General features: G+C 37.2%; 1 protein-coding gene across 2 annotated transcripts; it reads left to right on the top strand.

Annotated features, from left to right (window-relative positions):
- Positions 1–4,554: 4,554 nt before the first annotated feature.
- LOC141437576 (HEAT repeat-containing protein 3) lies at positions 4,555–22,318 on the top strand. Of its 2 annotated transcripts, none has more exons than XM_074101009.1 (8): positions 4,555–4,663; positions 14,563–14,814; positions 18,618–18,723; positions 19,252–19,770; positions 21,029–21,266; positions 21,355–21,619; positions 21,705–22,004; positions 22,110–22,318. In XM_074101009.1, the coding sequence occupies exons 2-8, from the start codon at positions 14,608–14,610 to the stop codon at positions 22,218–22,220; spliced, it is 1,746 nt and encodes a 581-aa protein (XP_073957110.1). In that variant the 5' UTR covers positions 4,555–4,663; positions 14,563–14,607; the 3' UTR covers positions 22,221–22,318. The 2 variants fall into 2 exon arrangements, with proteins under 2 accessions (XP_073957110.1, XP_073957109.1); XM_074101008.1 differs by lacking the exon at positions 4,555–4,663 and adding an exon at positions 13,352–13,593.
- The last annotated feature ends 42 nt before the right edge of the window (positions 22,319–22,360 follow it).

The raw sequence follows: 22,360 nt of genomic DNA, 5'->3' as shown, positions 1-22,360 counted from the left end.
GGATCACTTTGTTGTCCGTCTCTCTGTCTGTCAAGACCCTTTTTCTCAAGAACGCGTGGTGGTATCAAGCTGAAATTCGTATCAAATACTCAGGTTTACTACTGTCCCTTGGAGCTGTGAAAAAATCAAACTTGTAAGCCAACGCAATCAAAAGATACAATCGTTTATGCTGCAAATTTTCGACAGTTAAGGGAATCAATTACCTACAGGGTACTTCCCGTGAACTCAGAATCTTGAAATTTGGTACGAAGCAACGTCTTATAGCACAGATAAGTTTTTTTTAATTTTAGTTACATCATATAATAAAAAATATTTGTTCGGAACCCTCGGTGCGCGAGTCCGACTCGCACTTGGCCGGTTTTTTAGTCATAGTTATGTAAGTAGGTCATTCCGAGAGGAGGCCTGTGCCCATCAGTGGGACGTATATAGGCCGGGTTGATGTAGGTACTTATAGGAGAAATATGAATCATTAATTAAGGCATAAGTACTAAATATTCCTATAGCAAAACCATAAAATTACACATGTGTAATCCTACTAATATTATAAAAACTACTTATTTGGATTGAATCTCACGAATAACACTTAGGGTACTTTTTGCCCGATATTCCTACAGCATATAAAATTCCGAAATCTCAATCGCTTAGTGTAAAATTTTGCACGAGTTTTCTTCATACAACGTAAATTAAGACTACGATGTATTTTTGAGAACTCCATTGAGAATTTAGTAAAATTCTGGAAATTCAATACAACTGCCAGCCAGACAGTTCACGCCAGCGAGGCTGGTGCAAAGGCTATATACTTAACCCTAGTATAAATAAGCACAGAAATAAGTAGGCCTTATAACCTACCATTCGATTTGAATCAGGCGTAGTAGGCGTAGTTTAATTTCGCTCGAAGCATTTTAGTCTTGTTTGATGATGAGAGTGCAAACAGTAGAATTGAATAGCGCAGAATCAGATTGTATTACGGAAGTGCGCCCGGCCCTGATTCAAAGCGGATTCCTGGCGCATTCAGGGCCCCAGGGCTCGATATCCGTTCAATACGCCGATTTAAGGTTTTTTTTCCGCAGCTGTTCGCTAAGAAGTGGCTGAGAACGTTGAGAACAGGCGAGTTAACATGGTTCCGTCGAAAATCGCATCCTGTTCTTTACAATTTATTAACGCTGGTGAACGTATTCGCGTCCGCCCGCGGGACTATAATCATTTCTGTCCAAATATTGATCTTTTTTCGCTTCCGTTCCATTCGATCAACCGGAAGAGGGCGGATTGTTGACGAAATACTCGTAACTCGTAATCAATACTCAACTGACACCCCAAACCCCTTTATTGTGTACCTACACTTTTCATCCCTTTGTCGATTTAAGCATCACGTAATGAGTTTAATGAAAGGACGTATAGCTCTACATTTGAAGCTCTACTTTTCGTTTGCTACAAGCAAGGATATAGACGACTATTAACCTGTCCTCTCCCAGAGGCACAAATTTGTGCCCAAATTCCTTTGATCCTGTTATCCTGGGAGATGACAGATTAAAAACCAAATCATAAAATTAATTAGGAAAGGTAAGCGGACTACCAGTTTCTATTATACCCAAGAGTGTATCTTTTACAGCTCTACGGCTGGCGAGATGTTATGGATTTGGCTTCGTCGTCGTAAAAATAGTCCCATAAAATAATAATGGTAGTTAAGAATGTTTGGATGTTTCATTGTTGGAACTGTAAACCTGACATGTCTATCTATAAAACTAGGTTTTAGTATGGCGCCAAGGATACATAAGTTACATTACATTACAGTTAGTTTTATTTATTTTAGTACCAGTATAAGTTCTTTCATGTATTTATTTTTTATTTATTTATTTATATGCGGAAACAAATTCATCAAAGCCATTGTAATGTATTTGGTGTTTCGGCTTTCCACTTTACAAAATTTATAATTCGTTATAATTAGCCCGAAGCCCAAAGTTGAGGAGCAACTGGGCTATATACTTATGCATCAAACTGTAAAAAAATTCAACAAACTACTTACCCATTGATTTAAAGATCATTACCCACCAACAGTACGGCTTTCCATAATAAATTAAAGTTGTTTTTGTTGAGAAGGTGCTTCTACAGCGTTGACGAAATTTTTGCCGACAATTGGTGGTAAGTACTCGTATATTAAAATTGTATGCGTGTTACAAGTAAGAAGTAGATTTAAAGTATGTTTTATCAAGTTATACATAGTAGTGCAATCTAAATAATGTGATGTAGTTATATGCAATCTTTCAAACACAATCTTTGTATTGTTTCTGAATAAATTCAATTCAATTCAATAAGTTCTGAATTTCGGCTCTAACGTGAAATGTGTCGTTAATTCAGTCGTTGTTGCATCCCAAAAGTCGTATTCAGTGCAGCGAGCGGGCTGCGGCAATGCATCGATTGTAAGAGTCGGCTCGTCGTCAAATGAAACGGGCAAGCTGGCGGCCGCAGGCTGATAATGGAATTTCTGGGAACGACCCCTGTGGGGTGTGTCGCGGGGCGCGGGGCGCGGGGCGGGCCGGAGCATCCATCACGCCGCGGGGGTGCAATTAGCCGAGTAGATGTGCTGACACGTCGCGCCGGCACCACGAGCCACGACACGCTCACGAACACGACGCGACCCGGCTTCAGTGTCTGATGTGCATCTAACTAAACCACGGCCGCATTAATCACGAAGCGCCTATGCATTCTCGTTGTCCATTAAATATGCAAATAACGTTTAGGATTTTTTTTACTCTATCACGATGTTAATAAAATACCTACTCAGTAGGTAGGGTAAGGTATCTATGTCAATATCTTGTTCAAATGTCAAGGTTAAAATTTTGGCCTGGCTTTGCTCCCGGCTTGGTCTTATGCATTAAGTAAGAGATAAGAGAAAACAAGAAATAAAAACACATCGAATGCTTAGTAAATTGACGCTGCACATTCCAAACTGCAGGAGTCACATTTCCTATTATAAGTTTGTCTATCACCGTACGCATTTATCCGTTTCATTTTATCAGTTCTACAAAAATCCCTAATGGCTTCCATTTACTGCGGCTCAGGCAGCGGCAGATAGCGGCCACGTTAATGTTAATGATAATCAGTTTGTTAACTTTTAATTCCCACAAAAATTCGACAAAAAGTTAATGTCCATCCGGGTAGTGGGAGATGGTGGCGGGAGGGGCGGCAGTTCGGTAGCAGCAGCCGATTATCCGCAGATAACACACAAAAACAACTTTTTGATTTATGAAGAAAGCTCGAGAGGCGGCTACCGGGCGCCGCCGCGCCGCTTGCTGCACTTTAGTGACGTCAACGTACGTACAAACGGACAGCCATTACATCGATTGTTTTTTTGCACATTTGGGTGTAAAGTTAAATTGTTTTTTTTTTGTATAATTCGTTTATAAAATTCATTGATCAGAAAAAACTTTAGAGGGCTGTTTCACAACCCATTGATTAATTTTAATTGACGGATAAATTAAGATTGGTTTTTGGAGTATTTTTTATTACAACTCCAAATTTTGTTACTTTTACGGTCATCCTCTAAAATCCACATCGAAACCACAAACTGAAACATAGATGCACATGGAAAAGAGACCAGCGCTGGGAATCGAATCCAAGTACTAAACAGGTGCAAAGTGACTAAATAAGAAACAAACAAACTGAGATATGTGGTGCATAGGAGAAAATTGTGTCTGTACTCCTGTCCAGTGGTGGTGTAGCGGTATAGTACGCAGCACGGAATGCTGAGGGCCTGGATTCGATTCCCAGCGCTGGTCTCTTTTTCTGGTTTTTCTGTGCATCTATGTTTTAATTTGTGTTTTCGATGACGGATAAATGTGTGTGATGCCCTCTCCGTCTATTCGAACAAAACAAACAGAGACGGCATCTCATTTATCCGTGAAATAAATTTAAGCAATGGATGGTGAAACAGGGGGTAATAATAATAAATATCTAAAGGAAAGTAAAACGAGGACTTCTAAAAGCTAAATTATATTTACCTATTATTAAATGTCTACCTCTACCACAAAATAAATAATAGTACAAGGGAAGTACAAGGGCCTCTACACATGGTGATTTGCTTTTCAACTTTAAACACTGTTAGGTCATATAGGTACGACCGTATAAGGCCGGCAACGCATCTGCAGTCGATGGTGTGATGGCGCTGTAGATGTCTATGGGCGATGGTAACCACTTCAACCAGGCATAAATAGGCCGAAATATTGAATATTTATTCTACATTTGACTGTAGAGAATTCCGCAGTATGACGTGATATTTTCCTGATAACCTATTTCTGCACTGCGTATTATTATTAGTTATAATAAAAAAATAAAATCAAATCAGAATTGAAATCCGTTCCAAAAGAATTGAGCTAAGCAGTTGTGTCGGTATTTCTTCAACTTAAACTTTGCTAACACGCTGCCGTGTATCTCGAGCGAGTCATTCGTCTACGTCATTTGGCAAGAATCTTCAAACACTCGTCCCACTCAAAAGGCAATCACCGAATCGATGCATGCATTTTAAAATAATTTAAATGTCGACAGGTGATGCAGACAGCACTAGCTTCAGTCAGTCAGGCCTGAGCGCGGCCAGATTTTGAAACATATGTAAATGAGCTGCGGTCGAGTCAAAGACGCCGCCTCTCGCGCCCAAGCCTTTTATTAGGTACGCATTAATCTGATATTTATGTAAAAGGAATGTCGATGTAAATAAATTTACCTGGTGCATTTTTTTTTCGTTAATTTATGAGCGCCTTTTGATTTTAGCGATGTCTTTAATTTGGTTCGAATTTTAGTGACACTAAATGTCTTGAGTACCTATAAGTACCTATGCATGTAATGTGTGCTATTACTAGGCGCGCCAAGAAATGGATATTTTTTTAGAGTCCAAGCCTTTGAACATTAAAGTAGGTAGCACATACATACTTGAGAGCCTGGAACTCGCATGTACAACGGGGAGTGCTCCGAGGAGTTATTCGGGTTGATCCCTGCCGCATCCTTTCGCCACCGACCTACGCGACAACACTTCCATCCTCACCATTTAGACGGTTGGCGGTCCTCTACTGTGCGTTTTTCCAGAAATTTCCTGCCTCGCACAGCAAAACTCTGGAATGAACTATCGCCTGCGGTATTCCCGGACCGATATGACCTTCAAGTTTTCAAGAAAAGAGCGTACTCCTACCTTAAAGGCCGGCAACGCACTTGTGACTCTTCTGGTATTGCAGGTGTCCATGGGCGACGGTAATCGCTTACCATCAGGCGATCCGCCTGCTCGTTTTCCCCCTATACCATAAAAAAAAGAACTGCAAAATGCGCGTGCTTTGGACATTGATTCCCGCAGCTTAGAAACTTTGCGCCGGAAATAAAATAAATAAAAGACACATTAATATTTTTTTAATGAATGAAATAAAATCTTAATTTTTAATTATTATTACTTATATATATTATTTAATTCTTATTATCGGGAGTCCGAAAATGTTTCTCATACCATTTTACATCATAACGATCACTCTTCATATTTTTTTTTAATACTAACGATCGAAACACAATCATCGGAATTCATAATATCACTAATCATACACCTTGTTCATACTGATATTGGTTTTCACATATTTTCTTATACTAACGATTTAAAACAATATTATGAGTTCAAATGTTTTCTTATTAATGCCATTATTAATAAGAAAATCATGATATTTGTCTGTTATGAAGGATTTTTTTATGAGCTGAGATGTATTCTTAGTAATGAGTTCCGATGTTAGTAAGTAATAAATATTTATTAGAGTCAATATGGACCCCTCAAACAGCCCGTACTCCGATCTCACAGACTACCTACTCTACTCAGAGAGAGAACTAACGTCGTCCGATCTGCAAAAAAACCGCGAATACCAATGTCAATGTAAAAATGACAAAATTGACAGTTTTTTTTTAGTTTACTTATGGCTTGCTTACAGCCTTTCAAGCCACTGAAAATTGTAAAATATCTATAGACAATATAAGAAGGTTTAAAGCTAGCTTTGGATGATAAATCATTCGGTTTAAGAAAATGCTAAAAGCAGACTTTCCCGAAGGTACAATAAAACAATAAAATTAAAATTATGCTTGAATGTTTATTTCTTAGCATCTTTCATCCTCCTATAAACGTTGTTATTTTTCACAAGTTCTTTATGGCAATACTATGGCACAATATGGCATAACTGAAACATGTCACGCGTAAATATTGAAGTAATTCATCCAGATTGGGATGCCACACCTGTTGCGGATGTCAATATTGGCCGCTATTTTTAGGGTATCTACCTATATTTGGTTCGCCGTTCGCTACTTCACTTGCATAATAAATAACTTACATCAAATGCACTTGCAGTTATGACTTGATCCAGTGATTACTTGGCAGTTACGTTTGAATACAAATGGATTCGTAGTTTATTTTCAGCAAACAATGTGACTCTTTGTTATGTAAGTATTCCACTCAATTTGCCCTAAAAGTATTTGTAAGTAAAGTACCTACGTAAGCAGCTTTTTTGAAAGAATTTAATAGGTAAAGAATAAATGTTATGCTACATTTACACGCTTGCCAAACTTTGGCAAGCTCTCACCAGCACAAGCGTGTAAACGGCCCGTTTAGATAGGCTTGCGTGAGCTTGCCAGCGCTTGCCTGCCACCGATCCGGGCCGGTGTCAGTTTTTCAACACATCACAGGAACTTGCGGCAAGCGCTTGCGACGTGTTTACACGTTGGCTCGTGTTTTGTGTCGCTCTGGAGATCACGCCGTACGGATGTACAAATTAAATACATTTTATTAGTGACCATTATGAATGCTATTGGAATAACGAAGAATTTTTATCCTTTTTCTTTAAATAAAAATATGTCAAGCTCAACACAAGAGCCGAAGCAACTTTGAGATCCACGTCTGCTATGCTTGCCTGCAGGGCTACTCCGAAACTCGAAACTCGAAGTTCGTGTCGTGCGGTCCCTCTCGCTCTCGTATTAAATAGTATAAGTGTCAAAGGGACCGCACGACACGAACTTCGAGTTTCGAGTTTCGGAGTAGCCCTGCTGTCCAGAATACACTGACGCGCTTGCATTGCAACCTTTCAAGCTTGTAAATGGCATTCAAGCGTTTGTATGGGCTTGGAGTTGGTAGACGCTTGGCAAGCTTCGGCAAGCCTGTAAATGTAGCATTAGTAAGTCATGGACATGAATGTCTGCTCTGCTGAGTTGTACAAATATAAACTTGGATAGGTATTACTTACTTGGCGAGGATGCAATAGATCTCTGTCGGGATATTGATTAACGGTCCGTCAAGAAAGAAGTCCTCTGTCAATGTCGATCCCCCTCTGTGTATCCCAGAAACTTTCAACTTTTCAGAAGCATCTTAAGTTCGGCGAAGCTTGCACATTTGCTGACTAAACTACAGCATAACCTTAGTAAAGATGCGCCCACATCATTGTTTAATTCATTGTAGTTCTGTTAATAATAGCATACCTAGATACTTCCTAGATGCGATGTATCTATATGAAATGGTCATTTTAGACTTGGTGATTTTCATCCTTTTCATTTTCATCATGTACGTAAAGGATAGATGTTAATGAAATTTCTTTAGAAGGGGCATGTTTGTTGATGTTTAGTAAATCTCTCATGGTTGTTAAATACTTTTTGATCTTGTAACTAATTGCGTGTACCCCGTGCTACGTAAGTCTAGCGGTGACAAGGTATCGCAGGGGGAGGGATGCACAGTAGGGCCGGCGGGGCTGGCAAGCTTAAGCGTTGATAGGCTAGCGCGACTGTCACGTGCGCAGAAATTAACGGTCAGCGCTTGACTTTCGTGCTATGGGCTGTAGGCAAAATACTTTAGTATACATATGTAGTTGTATGTTCTAAGTTAGTCTTACCTGTAGAAATACCGTAGTGCATACAGATACGTGGATTGTTATTCAGTCTGCTAATGCAGGGTACCAGAGTCGTGACTGCGCTGGTGCGAACGTGCCCTAAGCTGGCACTTCCCGGCGCCAGCCCGGCGGGTTCTGTTTGCTCATCCAATTCAATATCTCCCCTATAAAGGTGGCTTTCCACTAGAGCTGAGCTATATAAGGTTAAGATTAATAGGCTTGTACAGATGGGCCGACTAGGTTCTACATAATGACATTTGGAGCGATACTTTGCTACTTAGATTCTAAGGTCAAATCCACGTAGCCGCCATTAGGTAGAGTAAGTATAAGAATTGAAAGCTGTAACATTTCTGTGGCTGTAATGTAGATTCCCACTGAGGTAAATACGTTTCCCCCTAAAATTCAATGCTACCTACTGATGAGAATGTAAATACACCTAAACTTAGCCTAAACTAGAATAAATAAAAGTTGAATATCTTAAAAACGGCTGAACCGATTTTGATGAAACATGTCTAAGAACCATCGCTAGAAAACCTTCTTTCAAATAAAAAAGCCGCATTCAAATCGGTCCATCCGTTTAAGAGCTACGGTACCACAGACAGAAACACAGACAGACAGACACACATAGCGGTCAAAATTATAGCACCCGTCTTTTTGCGTCGGGGGTTAAAAATGCGTCTGATCAGAGCGCTGTCTAAAAAAAATAACAAAAAAATTGAAACGTCCAGCCTTGGTCCAGCCACAAATCTACCTTCCCATGGATATAGTTTTGCGTCATTATTCGAGCGTTTCAACCGCCTTATCCCCCTGGTCACATTTAAATTATAAGAATAGTTATAAGAAGTAAAATACAGAAAAGTACATACAAAATAAAAATATCATTATTATTATTATTATTATTATTTAGACTTATCATAACTATTATTTATTATTATAACTTAGATATATTGGCTATCGATATTTTTACTCATTCGATATTTTAATCAATCGACATTTCAATCTTAGACATTTTGACCATACATAGGTATAACAACTTTCGATATTGTGGTACAATCGATAATTTAATTTTCGATATTTTGAACATGGACATTTTAACCGTAGGTATTTTAATTTTCGATATTCAAATAAGTATGTAACCAGGGAGAGGGACCTATCCAGAGAAATGAGACGGTTAAAACGCTAGAATAATGTTATTTTTTTTATTCAAAATAAACGGCATCGCGGCACACGCAGCTCAGTGCAGACGAGCATAACCTGGGGGTATTTTCTCTATGTTAGCACTCACGCTATACACATACACAATACTAAGCGTACAATGAGGGTTCTTGACAGGCGAAATATTGGCTAGATTTAGTAGCGAGAGGACTTGCTTACGGTTGGCTTAAGGTTGGCTTATTTAGTTATTTAACCAATCATAAACGTGACACAAGTCAAAATTGTCAGATGGACTCATAACAACTCCACTAGTTTGTCACAGACACCCTCATTACTTGAAAGTCGCGCCGCATCCTCAGTGTGACAGAGCCTTTACACCGACAGTCCCGGCTCCAAACAATACGGATCTTATCTCCGGCGATCACAGACGTATCTAATTAGATATGTAAAGTTAACAATGTGTGCTGACACAATCGGAAAGTCTGATAAGGCTTTGAGCGCAATCCCTAGTTTCCGGTTTTGAAAAATGAGATAAGCAGGCAGGTGTAGAGAGCCGAGTACTTGGCGAATAAAAATAACCTGTCCAAATTAGAAAAGCTGAAAAATCCCCGACATTGTCATTTCAAAATGCAGTATTTAAAAAACCGGCCAAGAGCGTGTCGGACACGCCCAAACGAAATAAGGAAAAAATTAAGTAATGCTTTTCTAAGGATTTCGTATTTTGTACGGAATATTCCAAGTTTAGGTATATTTTATACCTTAGGCTGCTATTTACTAATTTACTAATAATTCTCAAGAAAACTGAACCGTTATAGTTTTCCTTGTAAGTTTGATACTTATACTACCATCCTGATTTTTTTCAAATTTTTCCTCCCACCGGTTTAGATTTTAGAGGGATTGGCCGCTGATTTTAATGAAAATTTGCACTTTAAAGCTGAATATTTTGCAAACAAATCACTGAATCGAAAAATCGTTTTAGCAACCCCCTAATGGTTTTAAAAGACCTTTCCAACTATACCCCAAAGTACAAGGTTGGACGAGAAAAAAAAATCACCCCCACTTTAGGTCTAGGAGGGTAGGTACTCTAAGAAAAAAATATTTTGAATTTTTTATTGTACCATTTTGTCGGCATGGTTTACATATATATTCGTGCAAAACGCTTTCTAGCATTGATAGTCCTTGAGCAAAGCCGCGGACGGACAGACAGACATGACATGAAACTATAAGGGTTCCGTTTTTGCCATTTTGGCTACGGAACCCTTAAAAAAACGGTTGAACTGATTGGTGACGGTTGAACTGAAACATAGCTAAAACCATACCATACTAGACCCACCGTAAAGAACCCCACTTTCAGGTAAAAAAAGCCGCAGATATTAAAACCAGTCTATCCGTTTGAGAGCTTCGATGCCACACTCAGACATTGGCGTCAAACTTAACACCCCTCTTTTTGCGTCGGGGGTAAAAAATGTCTTTCGGCACGGACATGGCCATACTTGCACTGGCGGCGCAGCGAGCGGTTTCTTTATAATCGTGTGCATTGCGTGGCCAAACCGCGCGCCGCACAGGGATTTACCTCTCAACACACGTAATCCTGTCCTATCCTACCTATCTTATCCTATCCTTCTAATATTATAAATGCTAAAGTTTGTGAAGATGTTTGGATGTTTGTTACTCAACCACGCAATAACGGCTCAACGGATTTACATGAACCTTGGCGTACAGATAGACAAAGTCATGAGATACTTGATATCCCGGTAGGTTAACCGTAACCTTTTTCAGGCCAAACTGTAAGACATTTATTTATTGCGTGCCATGGTAGCAAGAGTCGTGTAAGTAAACTGTTGTTTTTGTTTCAAAAATCGCACGGGCATAATATACAACAGTTCAGTTAAGATAGCATGCATCAGGTATTTTTAATGCGGGCAAAGCCGCGGGTTAAGGCTAGTGGACACATAAAATTGGTTGATTCAGGCGTTACTTTGCGGAGGTCCATATCAATGAACTACACTTACTACCTTTGCTTCTCTGCTAAAACCGTTCACCACAGCTATGTGCGTACGACACATATCCAGCGCCGGGGTTGACCAAGAGGAGCGCTCGCTCTACTACACTGACGCGTTTCGAACTATTAACTAGCTCATTATCAAAACCAATAGTTACCATCAACCGACTAATATCCCGTTGCTAAACAAAGTGCGTTAAAGCCGCGGCTTCACGGTGGGTGAAGGCCACTTCCAACCGATGCTCTATTATAGAGATCTATGGGGGAGGCCTATTGTTCTACAGTGGCCTATTTTCAGACTGATATTAATTGCAAATTAATCAGAATAAATTAATGATCTAAACCAGTGTTTTTTAAACTTTTTCAGGACGCGACTCCCCTTAGTTTGAAATAGTTACGTTGGTAATACGAACATTGAATAATAACGGGTGATAACGGTGAGAGTATTTTAAAGATACCGTGACCCCCTAAAGGGGCATCCGCGACCCCCCGGGAGCCGCCACCCACAGTTTGAAAAACACTGATCTAAACCTAAACCTATGATGAAACAAAACCAATGTGATAGCCAACGGCATCAAATTTGTCTTACGTAGTCGTAGCTGTTAGGGTTAGTGAGAGGTGTAGCGATAGTGAGAGGGACGGTACGATACGAACTTCGATTTCCGAATTTCGTAGTACCTAGACCTACTGGGCCTTTATAGTTGACTTAAATCAAACAGGCTACAGACATCACACTAGTGTTTATCGCGGACATGAATGAAAGCATCTGTCCCTTTCTATTTTATAGGTACATGTATGCTTTACACCAGCGACAAAAACTAGCATAAAGTGGCTCAAAGCAAAGAAAAGGGAGGTCCAATCCAATCTATCCGCCCGTCCCTAGAACGTCTCTATGTACGAGTACGACAATCATTAATAACTACACCACACGATTCTCCGTAAGCAATGGTAATTCAACTCCAGTGATTTTCCAGTAATTTGGCGAAAGCGGGATTTAGGTGAACAAAAACCGATGAGTCAATAGGTAGGTATAGGATGGTACAGTGAGCAGTAAACGATTCCATTCAACCAGAACTAAAAGATTTATTCTGGCTCTTACACCATTAGCAATAGAGTCTTATTTAATATTTTTTTGTTGTCTTCGTCCTAGTTAATATATGTGTTGCTGGCTGTACACGCACGTCAGCCTGTCGCCGCCCCCTGCGGACCAAATCAATTCGGGCAATTACTTAGGGACGGGACGAAGCCCCCGGCCAAAACATACCGCTGGATACCTAATCTCTTCCGATTGTTAGGTAGCGCCACAACTACATTTTGTATATGGATACATTGTATGCAACGTTGTATAAGTAAGTCAAAAAAAGCTCGTGGCGTTTAGGAACCCTTATAGTTTCGTCAAGTCCGTCTGTCTGTCTGTCTGTTTGTCCGTCCGTCCGTATGTCACATGCATTTTACTCGAAAACTACAAGATGAATATCAATGAAATTTGGAGTACAGATGTCTTGTAAAAGCCGCTATTTAGTTTTGTAGTTAAATTACAAAAATAAATTTTTATACTGTAACAGAAATTGTTTTTTTTTTAACTCTCATCAACGTGTGGCACATAGTTCGACAGCTCTTTTGAAAAGGTACTAAGGTTTCTCAAAAACTTTTTTGATTAAGTGAAGATTTCCGGAAATAATCGCTCCCAAAGTAGCAAAAATTTTGCCCCCCTCCCCCCCTCTATCTTTTAAACTGTTTGTCCAAAAAATATGCAAAAAATATGGAAAGGTAACGCTTAATAAATACTTTCAACGAAAATTGGTTTCAACATGATCGGATATACCGTTTTTGAGTTATTGCCGAAAAACTGCGCTTCTCAACAAAAGGACGTAAGTGCAGTGAAGATACGCTCTTTTTCTGGTAATACGCACATAATATTACTTGATTTTTTTCGTAATGGCCACGGAACCCTATCTTGGGCGTGTCCGAGACGTTCTTGGCCGGTTTTTTATAATTTGAACCCTATTATACAACCGTTGCATAAAATACTAGTAAAATTTTATTAATCTTAAGTAAATAACATTCGCTATCGCCATGCCATCTTGTGTCTACTATTAACAACGCGACAGAGGCGTCTTTCTTGTTTGCAAATAAGTCTGCTTTACAGAGATTATTTTCTGATGTGACTACTTATTTGGTGTTACTATTTTATCGAAGGGTTGTTTCAACTACTGGTACTATAATAGTTGCCGTATATAGGGAATGTAATTTTCATGTTGAGAAGAAAAAAACGGTTTAAGCGAAAGAAATAGTCCTCTTTCGTGTCAATGTCAAAAGATCGCGTGTGCGGTTGCGGTGCTGCGGTGCGGTGCGAGCGAGTGTCAACACAGTTAACCTTTCACATATATTTCTTTATATTTATTCTCCAATAATATGGGTAAAGTAAAGAAACCAAGGCGTGCAAAAAACGCCCGGAAAACCGAGCTAGCAGATAACTCTGACATTGAAGAAAACTTAGCGATTGATTCTAAAGAAAATGTTATCCAAACAATCCTCGATCAGATACAGGTTAGAAATAGAAGCAAATTCTTGGATTATTATGAAACTTTATCATGCTTTTCTATTTGTACTAAAATCAAATCAAACTTTAAACTAAATCATTTCCTGTATTACTACTACTGTTAATTAGCATAAGCACTTTAGGCCTTTCCCTGGTAACAACATTTAAAGAAAAAGTAGTAAAGGTAGAAAAAAAGGAACTTTTATTACAACAATAGGTAACTTTAAAGGTTTATTCCTTGCCTAAACACAAAACAAGTTTAACCCACCAGTCGGGTTCTCTGTTCATAGGCGCTTTTCGCTACAAAGGAAAATGCACGTTATCGGCTATGTTATAACCTAACGCGTTAGTTGTGTTTATTGTAGGTATATTATTATTTACCAAGTACAACCCCTTACTAAATAACTATGATTTTTAAACCAGAACAATTTGCTTAACGGCCGGGACACCATGCTTCAAACAGGGACATGTCATGGTGTACCGGGATGTTTGGCAACCCTAAACTACATAGTAATACTATATTGTAGTTATTCTTTCACTTTGAGTAATGTGGAATTTAAAACATTTAAACAATTTGTCATATTTATTTATTTATTTCGGTACAATTACATATTGTAAACAACACAGAGGAAATTAACATACATAAATGGAAACAATTACAGCGTCTACAATACAATTACAATTGCACTCAAAATTCATGCACACAAATTTTAAACTAAATACTAAGAACTACAAAAGAAAATTTGCCAAGTACATTTTTATTGCTATGATATTTTTTGCGTATATGTGGCTAGTGTTTGGTAAAAAATATCAACGTCTTGACCTAGGGCATTAAACAGACAACACATTCGCTGTATGGGAGCATTGTGGCTGACATTATTGTTAGTAGTTGCTACAGCAAACAAATTTTGGTTGCGTGTGCACTTCGTATATAACTGTGCATGCAAGAAATATTATCAAATTTTATTATATTTCAGACTGCCAACGTAGAAGAAAAATACTGTGGTCTCCAAACCTTTGCTATGTTGATAGAGACTCCAGAAAATATAGAGTTGGTGATCAAAAAGGGTTTGATTAAAGTTGTGGCTCCCTTGTTGCTTGATGTGGCTAGTTCAGTCAGGAATGCAGCTGCAGGTTCATTGAGGAATTTATCTGCTGTTGGGATGGAGGCATGTGAAGGGCTGCTGGAACAAGATGTCATGACCCCACTTGTGTGTTATTTCCATGAGGTAAGTGTTTTAAAAAATACAAATACAGTCAAAACCGTTTATAGTACAGATTGATTCACAAGAGCTGGTACAAATGGATGGAACAAACAAAAGTAATGTCACTTAGACATTTTTGTTGGAAAGTGACAGATGCTTGATATTTTCATGGCCCATAAACTATCTCTATGCTAAAAATCACGTCAATCCATCGCTCTGTTTTGACGTGAAAGATGGACAAACACACACACTTTTGCATTTATAATATTAACTAACAACATGCCCCGGCTTAACACGGGCAAAATAAAAAAATCCGGCCAAGTGCGTGTGGGACTCCCGCACCAAGGGTTCTGTACTCATACAACATTAGACATTAGCAAAAAACGGCAAAAAAAACCATATTTGCTCTATGGGATATGCCCTTAAAAATATTCATTTTATTTTAATATAATTATTTATTTTAAAGTGAATGTATATATAAATAAATATTCTGTGAATATTTCAAGCAACTACTTGTTGCTTTTATTAATATCAAGCAAAAAACAGCAAAAAAAACATGTTGTATCTGAGCCCCCCTTAAATATTTATTTTATTCTGATTTTAATATTTGTTGTTTTAATATGCCATTTTTTGTAGATATTGATATAATCTTTAATATCATAGAACATTTTTTTGTTCTATCATCAATAGTTTCCACAGCACAGAGATGTTTTATGGCAACTTTTTTGACAAGTCACATTATTGAAGTTTTAGTATGGAACCCTGAAATATAAGTAATATAACCTATGGCACTTTGGTATAATATATGATTTTTTTTTTAAATCGGTACTAGTTTTTAGGGTTCCGGAGCCAAAATGGCAAAAACGGAACCCTTATAGTTTCGCCATGTCTGTCTGTCTGTCTGTCCGTCCGTCCGCGGCATTGCTCAGGGACTATCAATGCTAGAAAGCTGTAATTTTGCACGGATATATAAGTAAACTATGCCGGCAAAATGGTACAATTAAAAATTCAAATATATTTTTTTTAGGGTACCTCCCATAGACATAAAATGGGGGATATTTTTTTTCTCATCCAACCCTATAGTGTGGGGTATCGTTGGATTGGTCTTTTAAAACCATTACGGGGTTGCTAAAACGATTTTTCGATTTAGTGATTTGTTTGCGAAATATTCAACTTTAAAGTGCAAATTTTCATTAAAATCGAGCGTCCCCCCCTCCCTCTAAAATCTAAACTGGTGAGTGGAAAATTTAAAAAAAAATCAGGATGGTAGTAAGTATATCAAACTTTCAAGGAAAACTATAACGGCTAAGTTTGCTTGAGAATTATTAGTAGTTTATGAGTAACTAGCAGCCTGAGGTATAAAATATACCTAAACTTGAAAGATTCCGTATAAAATACGAAATCCTTAGAAAAATATTACTTAATTTTTTCGTAATGGCTACCTTATTTTGGGCGTGTCCGACACGCTCTTGGCCGGTTTTTTTTAAGTTAATTCGTAACAAACATCCAAGAATAAAATAATCCAAATCTTTCTTCTTTATAATCCATACTAATATTATAAATGCGAAAGTGTGTATGTCTGTATGTTTGTCCGTCTTTCACGTCGAAACGGAGCGACGGATTGACGTGATTTTTGGCATAGAGATAGTTTATGGGCCAGAGAGTGACATAGACTACTTTTTATCCCGGAAAATGCACAGTTCCTGAGGGAACAGCGCGCGATGACCGAATTCCACGCGGGCGTACCCGAGGGCAAAAGCTAGTATTAGTATAAATATGGATATTGGATGTAATTCCTGGGAAAAAGACCAAATGTGATCTTATATACCATTATAGATGACTCTTTAATTTTTTCTTTTCACTAATTAATATTTCCCTCATCCAATAGATTAAGAGTATGATTTTATTGATCACCTAATAAATGCGTTTTCGGCGACCTAATAAATAATATTTGTTCCTAAAATAGTAGATCTGTCACCTAAATTGGGTACATATTATAATGTATAAATTTAAAATACATATCGGTTGAAATACATACAGTTGAAATACCGAAAATTGAATAATATAATGGTTAAAATAAATATTAATCAAAATTCATAAAGCACGTTTTTCATATTGGTCGAAATACATACAATTAAAATGACTAAGTTCACAATATATATGTTCAGAATATAACAATCAGAATATATAATAGTTGAAAGAAATAACAATTAAAATTCCTATAGTAGGGTGAGTAGGTAAGTACGTTTTTCATAATGGTCAAAATACATAGGTACTATAGGTTCATCATCATCTCTAGTCTATTTACGTTGTATTTACATGTTAAAGTCTGAAAAAATTAAGGACTGTAAGACAATGTCGACGGAGCTCCTATTCAGCGTAGCCTATTCAGCGTAGTTAAAGCGCTTCGCGCCTGGACAAAACACTAACTTAACCTAACCTATAAGATACCGACTGATCGAAAGCCGTATTGTCTAACAAGACCTTGCATTTTAAACTAAAGTCTGATCATTAATTGAATAGAAACTTTAGGTGCGACGACGAGCGTAGCGAGGAGGAGCGTGTTAGGTTCAACTACGACCAAAACTAGCAAACCAGAATTGTAATATATTCATTTTTCTTTGTAAAAATTCAGTGTCTAGTATGTATTTCAACCATTATCGAAAACATACTGTATAGATTTTGAACGTGTACATTATGAAAATACTTATGCATTTTGTGCCATATGACTAAGAACCATTATGCATCGTAACCATTATATAGGTCCCTGGCAAGCTCGTTTATGTGTGTTTGTAGTCTCTCTTTGTATCTCTTGCAGTACCGGACGACTACTTCTTCATGGTAGGTGTGTTTAAGTATTTGTGTATCTCCGACTTTCGCGAGAACCATGGTGCTCTTAGGACATTACCAAAATAATAGATGTGTCACTAAAACTGAATCACCAAAAAATATAGAAATGGCTTCCAAAAATTAATTATAATCACTGGAAAATCATATTGATCTGCAAATAATTGAACTGAAATTTGACGATAATGATATACTTACAATTAATGAAATAATAATAATAATATCTTCTCACTAGTTCTCACAAATTACACCAATTGAGCCAGCCCCAAACTAAGAAAAGTTTGTTCTATGGGTGCTAAACAACGAGTAGACATACATACATATATACTTAAATACATACAAACATCGAAGACTCAAGTACTTACTACAAACATTTATATTCATCATACAAGTATTAGCAAAAATTGTTGTTGCACACTGAGGGTTGCAGTTCTACCTAACACCTCCTCGCTTCGCTCGTCGTCGTACTTAACCAGACCTGCCTTAGTCGAATAGGTAGAAGCATCAAATTAAGGATCTGATCTTTTTATTAGGTGACAGATTCTTTTTATTTTGGTGATCGAATTTTGATGATCAATTTATAATTTAGGATACAGGTTTATATTAATATGACTCATACATAGAGACAGATATTTGATTAATTTGATGACCAATATATTTCTTAGGGATAGATATAATAATTAGGGTATCGCAATTTAATGACATATCTAAATTTAAGTGACAGAAAATATAGTTCCCATAGATTGATGGCTTGGTTTACAAAAGCACAAGCTTTAGGGGCTGTTTCATCATCCATTGATTAGTGTTAACTGGCGGTTAGGTGTGATGCCGTCTCTATTTAACCGTCAGTTAACACTAATCAATGGATGGTGAAACAGCCCCTTAGACTTTGAATTTACGGTTTGATATCTTTAAATCACTTTCTTAAATAATCATTAAAAAGCAATTGTGTCAATATTGTGTTTGTTCTTTTTTTACAGCACACTGAAACATTTACTCCAGATCCTAGTTCAAAAAGTAAAGATGAGGATTTAGATACATTTATTCAGTGCATCAATTTATTATGGAATTTGTGCGAAAGTTCAGGTACTTGTATATAGTTAGTTTTTATTATACAGGGTATATGTCTTAGCCGAAACTTGTTTTTTTTTTACTTGTAAATTTAGAAATTTTAGTGAAATTTACCACTTTTAGCCATATATTATATGGCTAAAAATGCTCAAAAATACCTCGGCTATTACCCCCTTAAAGCTTTGCACCTAGCTACCAAACACCCTGTAAAGATATAGATCATGTTATTGCTATTATTGAATACTAACTTTTGCTTGCAACTCTGTCTGCGAAGAATTAATTTATTGCTATCCTGCAGGAACTATACAATTTATGTCCTTGCCAAAGTCTCAAACTATCTTCATACTAAATTTCATCTAAATCAGTTCAGTGGTTTAGGCATGAAGAGGTATTAAACAAACTGACTTCTACATTTATAATATTAGTAAAGATAAGAATTTAATTAGTTTGTTTTATGAAAATAACTATAACTTACTAATCTAGTTAAATCATTGACAAGGCATTTGTAGATAGTTGTTGATTAAAGTTTAATTATTTTTGCAGATCTCGCCATCAAATACTTGGGGCAGTCAAGGATATTGGATATACTGCCCAGATACTTGGATTTGACAACATTTGGTAATGACATTGTCACTGCCGTCTTACAATGCCTGATTGTAGTTGTTGAAGATAATCCACCAGCCATGGAGAAAATAAAGTCAAATTCCGAGGGACAACTGCAAGTGCTACTATCATTAGAAAGTGATGAGCCTTCTATACTCTTAGTAAAAACTCTATCAGCTGGTGTCATTATAAACACATGTGGTGGAAATATATCAAGTCTTCCTGGTAATGTGATCAGTCAGATCATCTCAATTTTGGCTAAAACTTTGTCTGTAGACCACAGACAAGCATGTAACCAGCTTTCTAGCAATGTACCTTTGCCAGCTAGTGATGGTAAAGTGGCTGCTCCTAAAGGCAAGGCAGCACAGGTGTTGGAAAACCATATAAAATCAGTCTCGCAAATATTAGACGCTCAGCAGAGTTCAGTGGAAATTGTCGCGAATATTTGCTCTTGTGAAGGTAAGTCCAACTTATTAGTTTAATCTTCTTACTTTTTTAATATAAACGTGAAAGTTTGTATGGATGGATGTTTGTTTGGATGTATGTTCGTTACTCTTTCACGCAAAAACTACTGATAGGATTTGAATTAAGCTTGGCACACAGTAATATATACCCTGTATTAACATATAGGCTACTTTTTATCCCGATATCCCCACGGGATAGGGATAAAATCTCGAAATAATAACTCTGGCTTTAGAATCATGAAACTTGGTATGTAGGTAGCTGGACATCTGAAATAACATATAGGCTACTTTTATCCCGATATTCCCACGGGATAGGGGTAAAATCTCTAAATAACAACCGCTGGGCTTTGGGTCATGAAATTTGGGATGTAGGTAGCTGGACGTCTGGAATAACACATAAGCTATTTTTTATCCTGATATTCCCACGGGATAGGGATAAAATCTTGAAATTTCAACCGCTGGGTTTAGAGTATTAAAATTTTGGATAGTTGTTCTTGACATAACCTCAATGAAGATCACGATCTAAATTTTGGGAATTCCCAGAGGAATTTTGTAAAATCACGGAATTTCAATTGTAACTACTAGATCGAATAGTTTAGGCGTGCGAAGCCGCGGGTGTACTCTAGTGTAAAATAAAGATAGAGGAAGGGCAGCAGTTGAGATATTATTACCCTTATTGGTTTAAAAACTACCTACCATCCTACAATTTTTTTATTTAACAGGTGATTTCTCAAGGGCGTCAGGGATGGGGTAGCTGTCCCCCCCCCCCTACAGATTCCAAAAAAAATGCCAAATTTAAGCAACCAAACCAGTCCTAAGTCTTTGACTTGACTTGCTTGATCGATCATTTCTGTACGTCGAAACCGAAACTCGAATGAATGAATTCACCAATCCCAATAAATACCTACAATTCATACTTTTCTCGTTCTCGATATCAACATGCCCCACCCCTGAGCCATGGGCTAGCGACGCCCTTGTGATTTGTCCAAAGCAGGGATATCTCTGATATACTCTGTAATTGTAACTGAAACTTTTAGATGTACAAAATAAACTATCTAAATCCAATAAAGTTTCGGAAAGGGGTCGAGTCTAAACTGGCAGAATTCCGCATATCCAATTTATTTTCGGTTTTGTTTCCCTTCCATAATTTCAAAAAAATTTATAGTCAATACCAAAAATATGCATAACTAAAATATACCATCCAGATTCAAAAATAATTTCTTATCCAAAATCATAAAGATGTATGATTGCAGATGCAGATGATTCCTTGGATGGAGAAGAATCATCAGATAGTGAAGAGATGGGTGATGATGAACCACCCTGCAATGGTGAAAGCTCAATACTAGCTGAAGATAAGCTACCTACAGAAGTTTTGGAAGCTCTAATCACTCTCGATATCTTTGATAAAATTTGGACTAAAACTCAATTGCCTGCAGAAAATGTGGCCATGATATTGAAAGAGTATGAAGGTTCATCATTAATTTACAAAAAGTAATTTCATTATTACTATTTTCTACTTTGAAATATTTTTGAAATAACATGCAGATAAGTAATATTTATTTGTACTCACTCATTTCAGGCTTCAAAATCTACAAACAAGATCTCTCCTATGTGTCAACAACATGTTGGCAAGTTTACCTCTTGATAATCTGGGTGGTGTAAATGGTGTTTACAAAATTTGGGTTGAAGCTGGAAAACTAGTTTTCAAGCAGAATTCTGATGCCATACTTCTGGAGTCAGCCACAGCTGTCATGAGAGCATCTTTAGATAAAATAAAGCTACGAGAGAATGGCAGCACCAATGGAACAGTTCTATTCAGTGATTTGGCTGTGTCAGATTTAGAGGTAAATTATCTCTATTTGTATTTTATTTTACGGATTGAATGGTAATTGTTACCATGAATTAATTCCATTAAACTTTGTATTGCAGATGATGTTTACAGGCATTAGAGAGTGCAATGTACCAGAAATAAGATCAAATCTCATCCGTATGATTGGATTACTGGCTCTCCTATTGGTAAATTCTTTAAATGAAACAACAGCAAATGTGATATGCACTATAACAGATTTCATACTAGATCAAGCCCATAAAGAAAATGAAGTGTGGGTCCTGGCTGAGGCACTGGATACTATTATAGACTTGTATTCAGAAGACGAAACTGATGTACTGGCAGCAAAACTAAACCTTGTAGATAAATTGTCTGCTTTAGCACCTATAATGAAAAATAAGGTTTGTAGTAATGCTTCATAAGGTTTAATTCTATCAAGTGCCACCATTTTCTTGATTTAACCATAAAATTAGGACAGTTAAGTCATTGTCTATATTTTATTTCAGGCGAGACAACAAAAGAAGCTACCAAAGGAATTCAGGGTACTTGTCAGTACAGTAATTTCCAATTTACCAAGATTTATTAAATATAAGAAAGGGAGGATAAGTAAGTTATAATATGCCAACACTTAATGAGTATGTGTACATTTAGTACAAATATATAATTTTATTTTATGACTAAGCATAACTATATTATAAAAGTTTCTATGTAAATATCTCCCTTGTTTCTATTCAAACTACATATCTTATTTCTTGAA

Source organism: Choristoneura fumiferana, chromosome 18 (assembly GCF_025370935.1).
Source record: "Choristoneura fumiferana chromosome 18, NRCan_CFum_1, whole genome shotgun sequence".
Taxonomy (NCBI): Eukaryota; Metazoa; Arthropoda; class Insecta; order Lepidoptera; family Tortricidae; genus Choristoneura; species Choristoneura fumiferana.
Note: the sequence above shows the minus strand (reverse complement) of the source record. Positions and strands in the feature narration are given on the sequence as shown.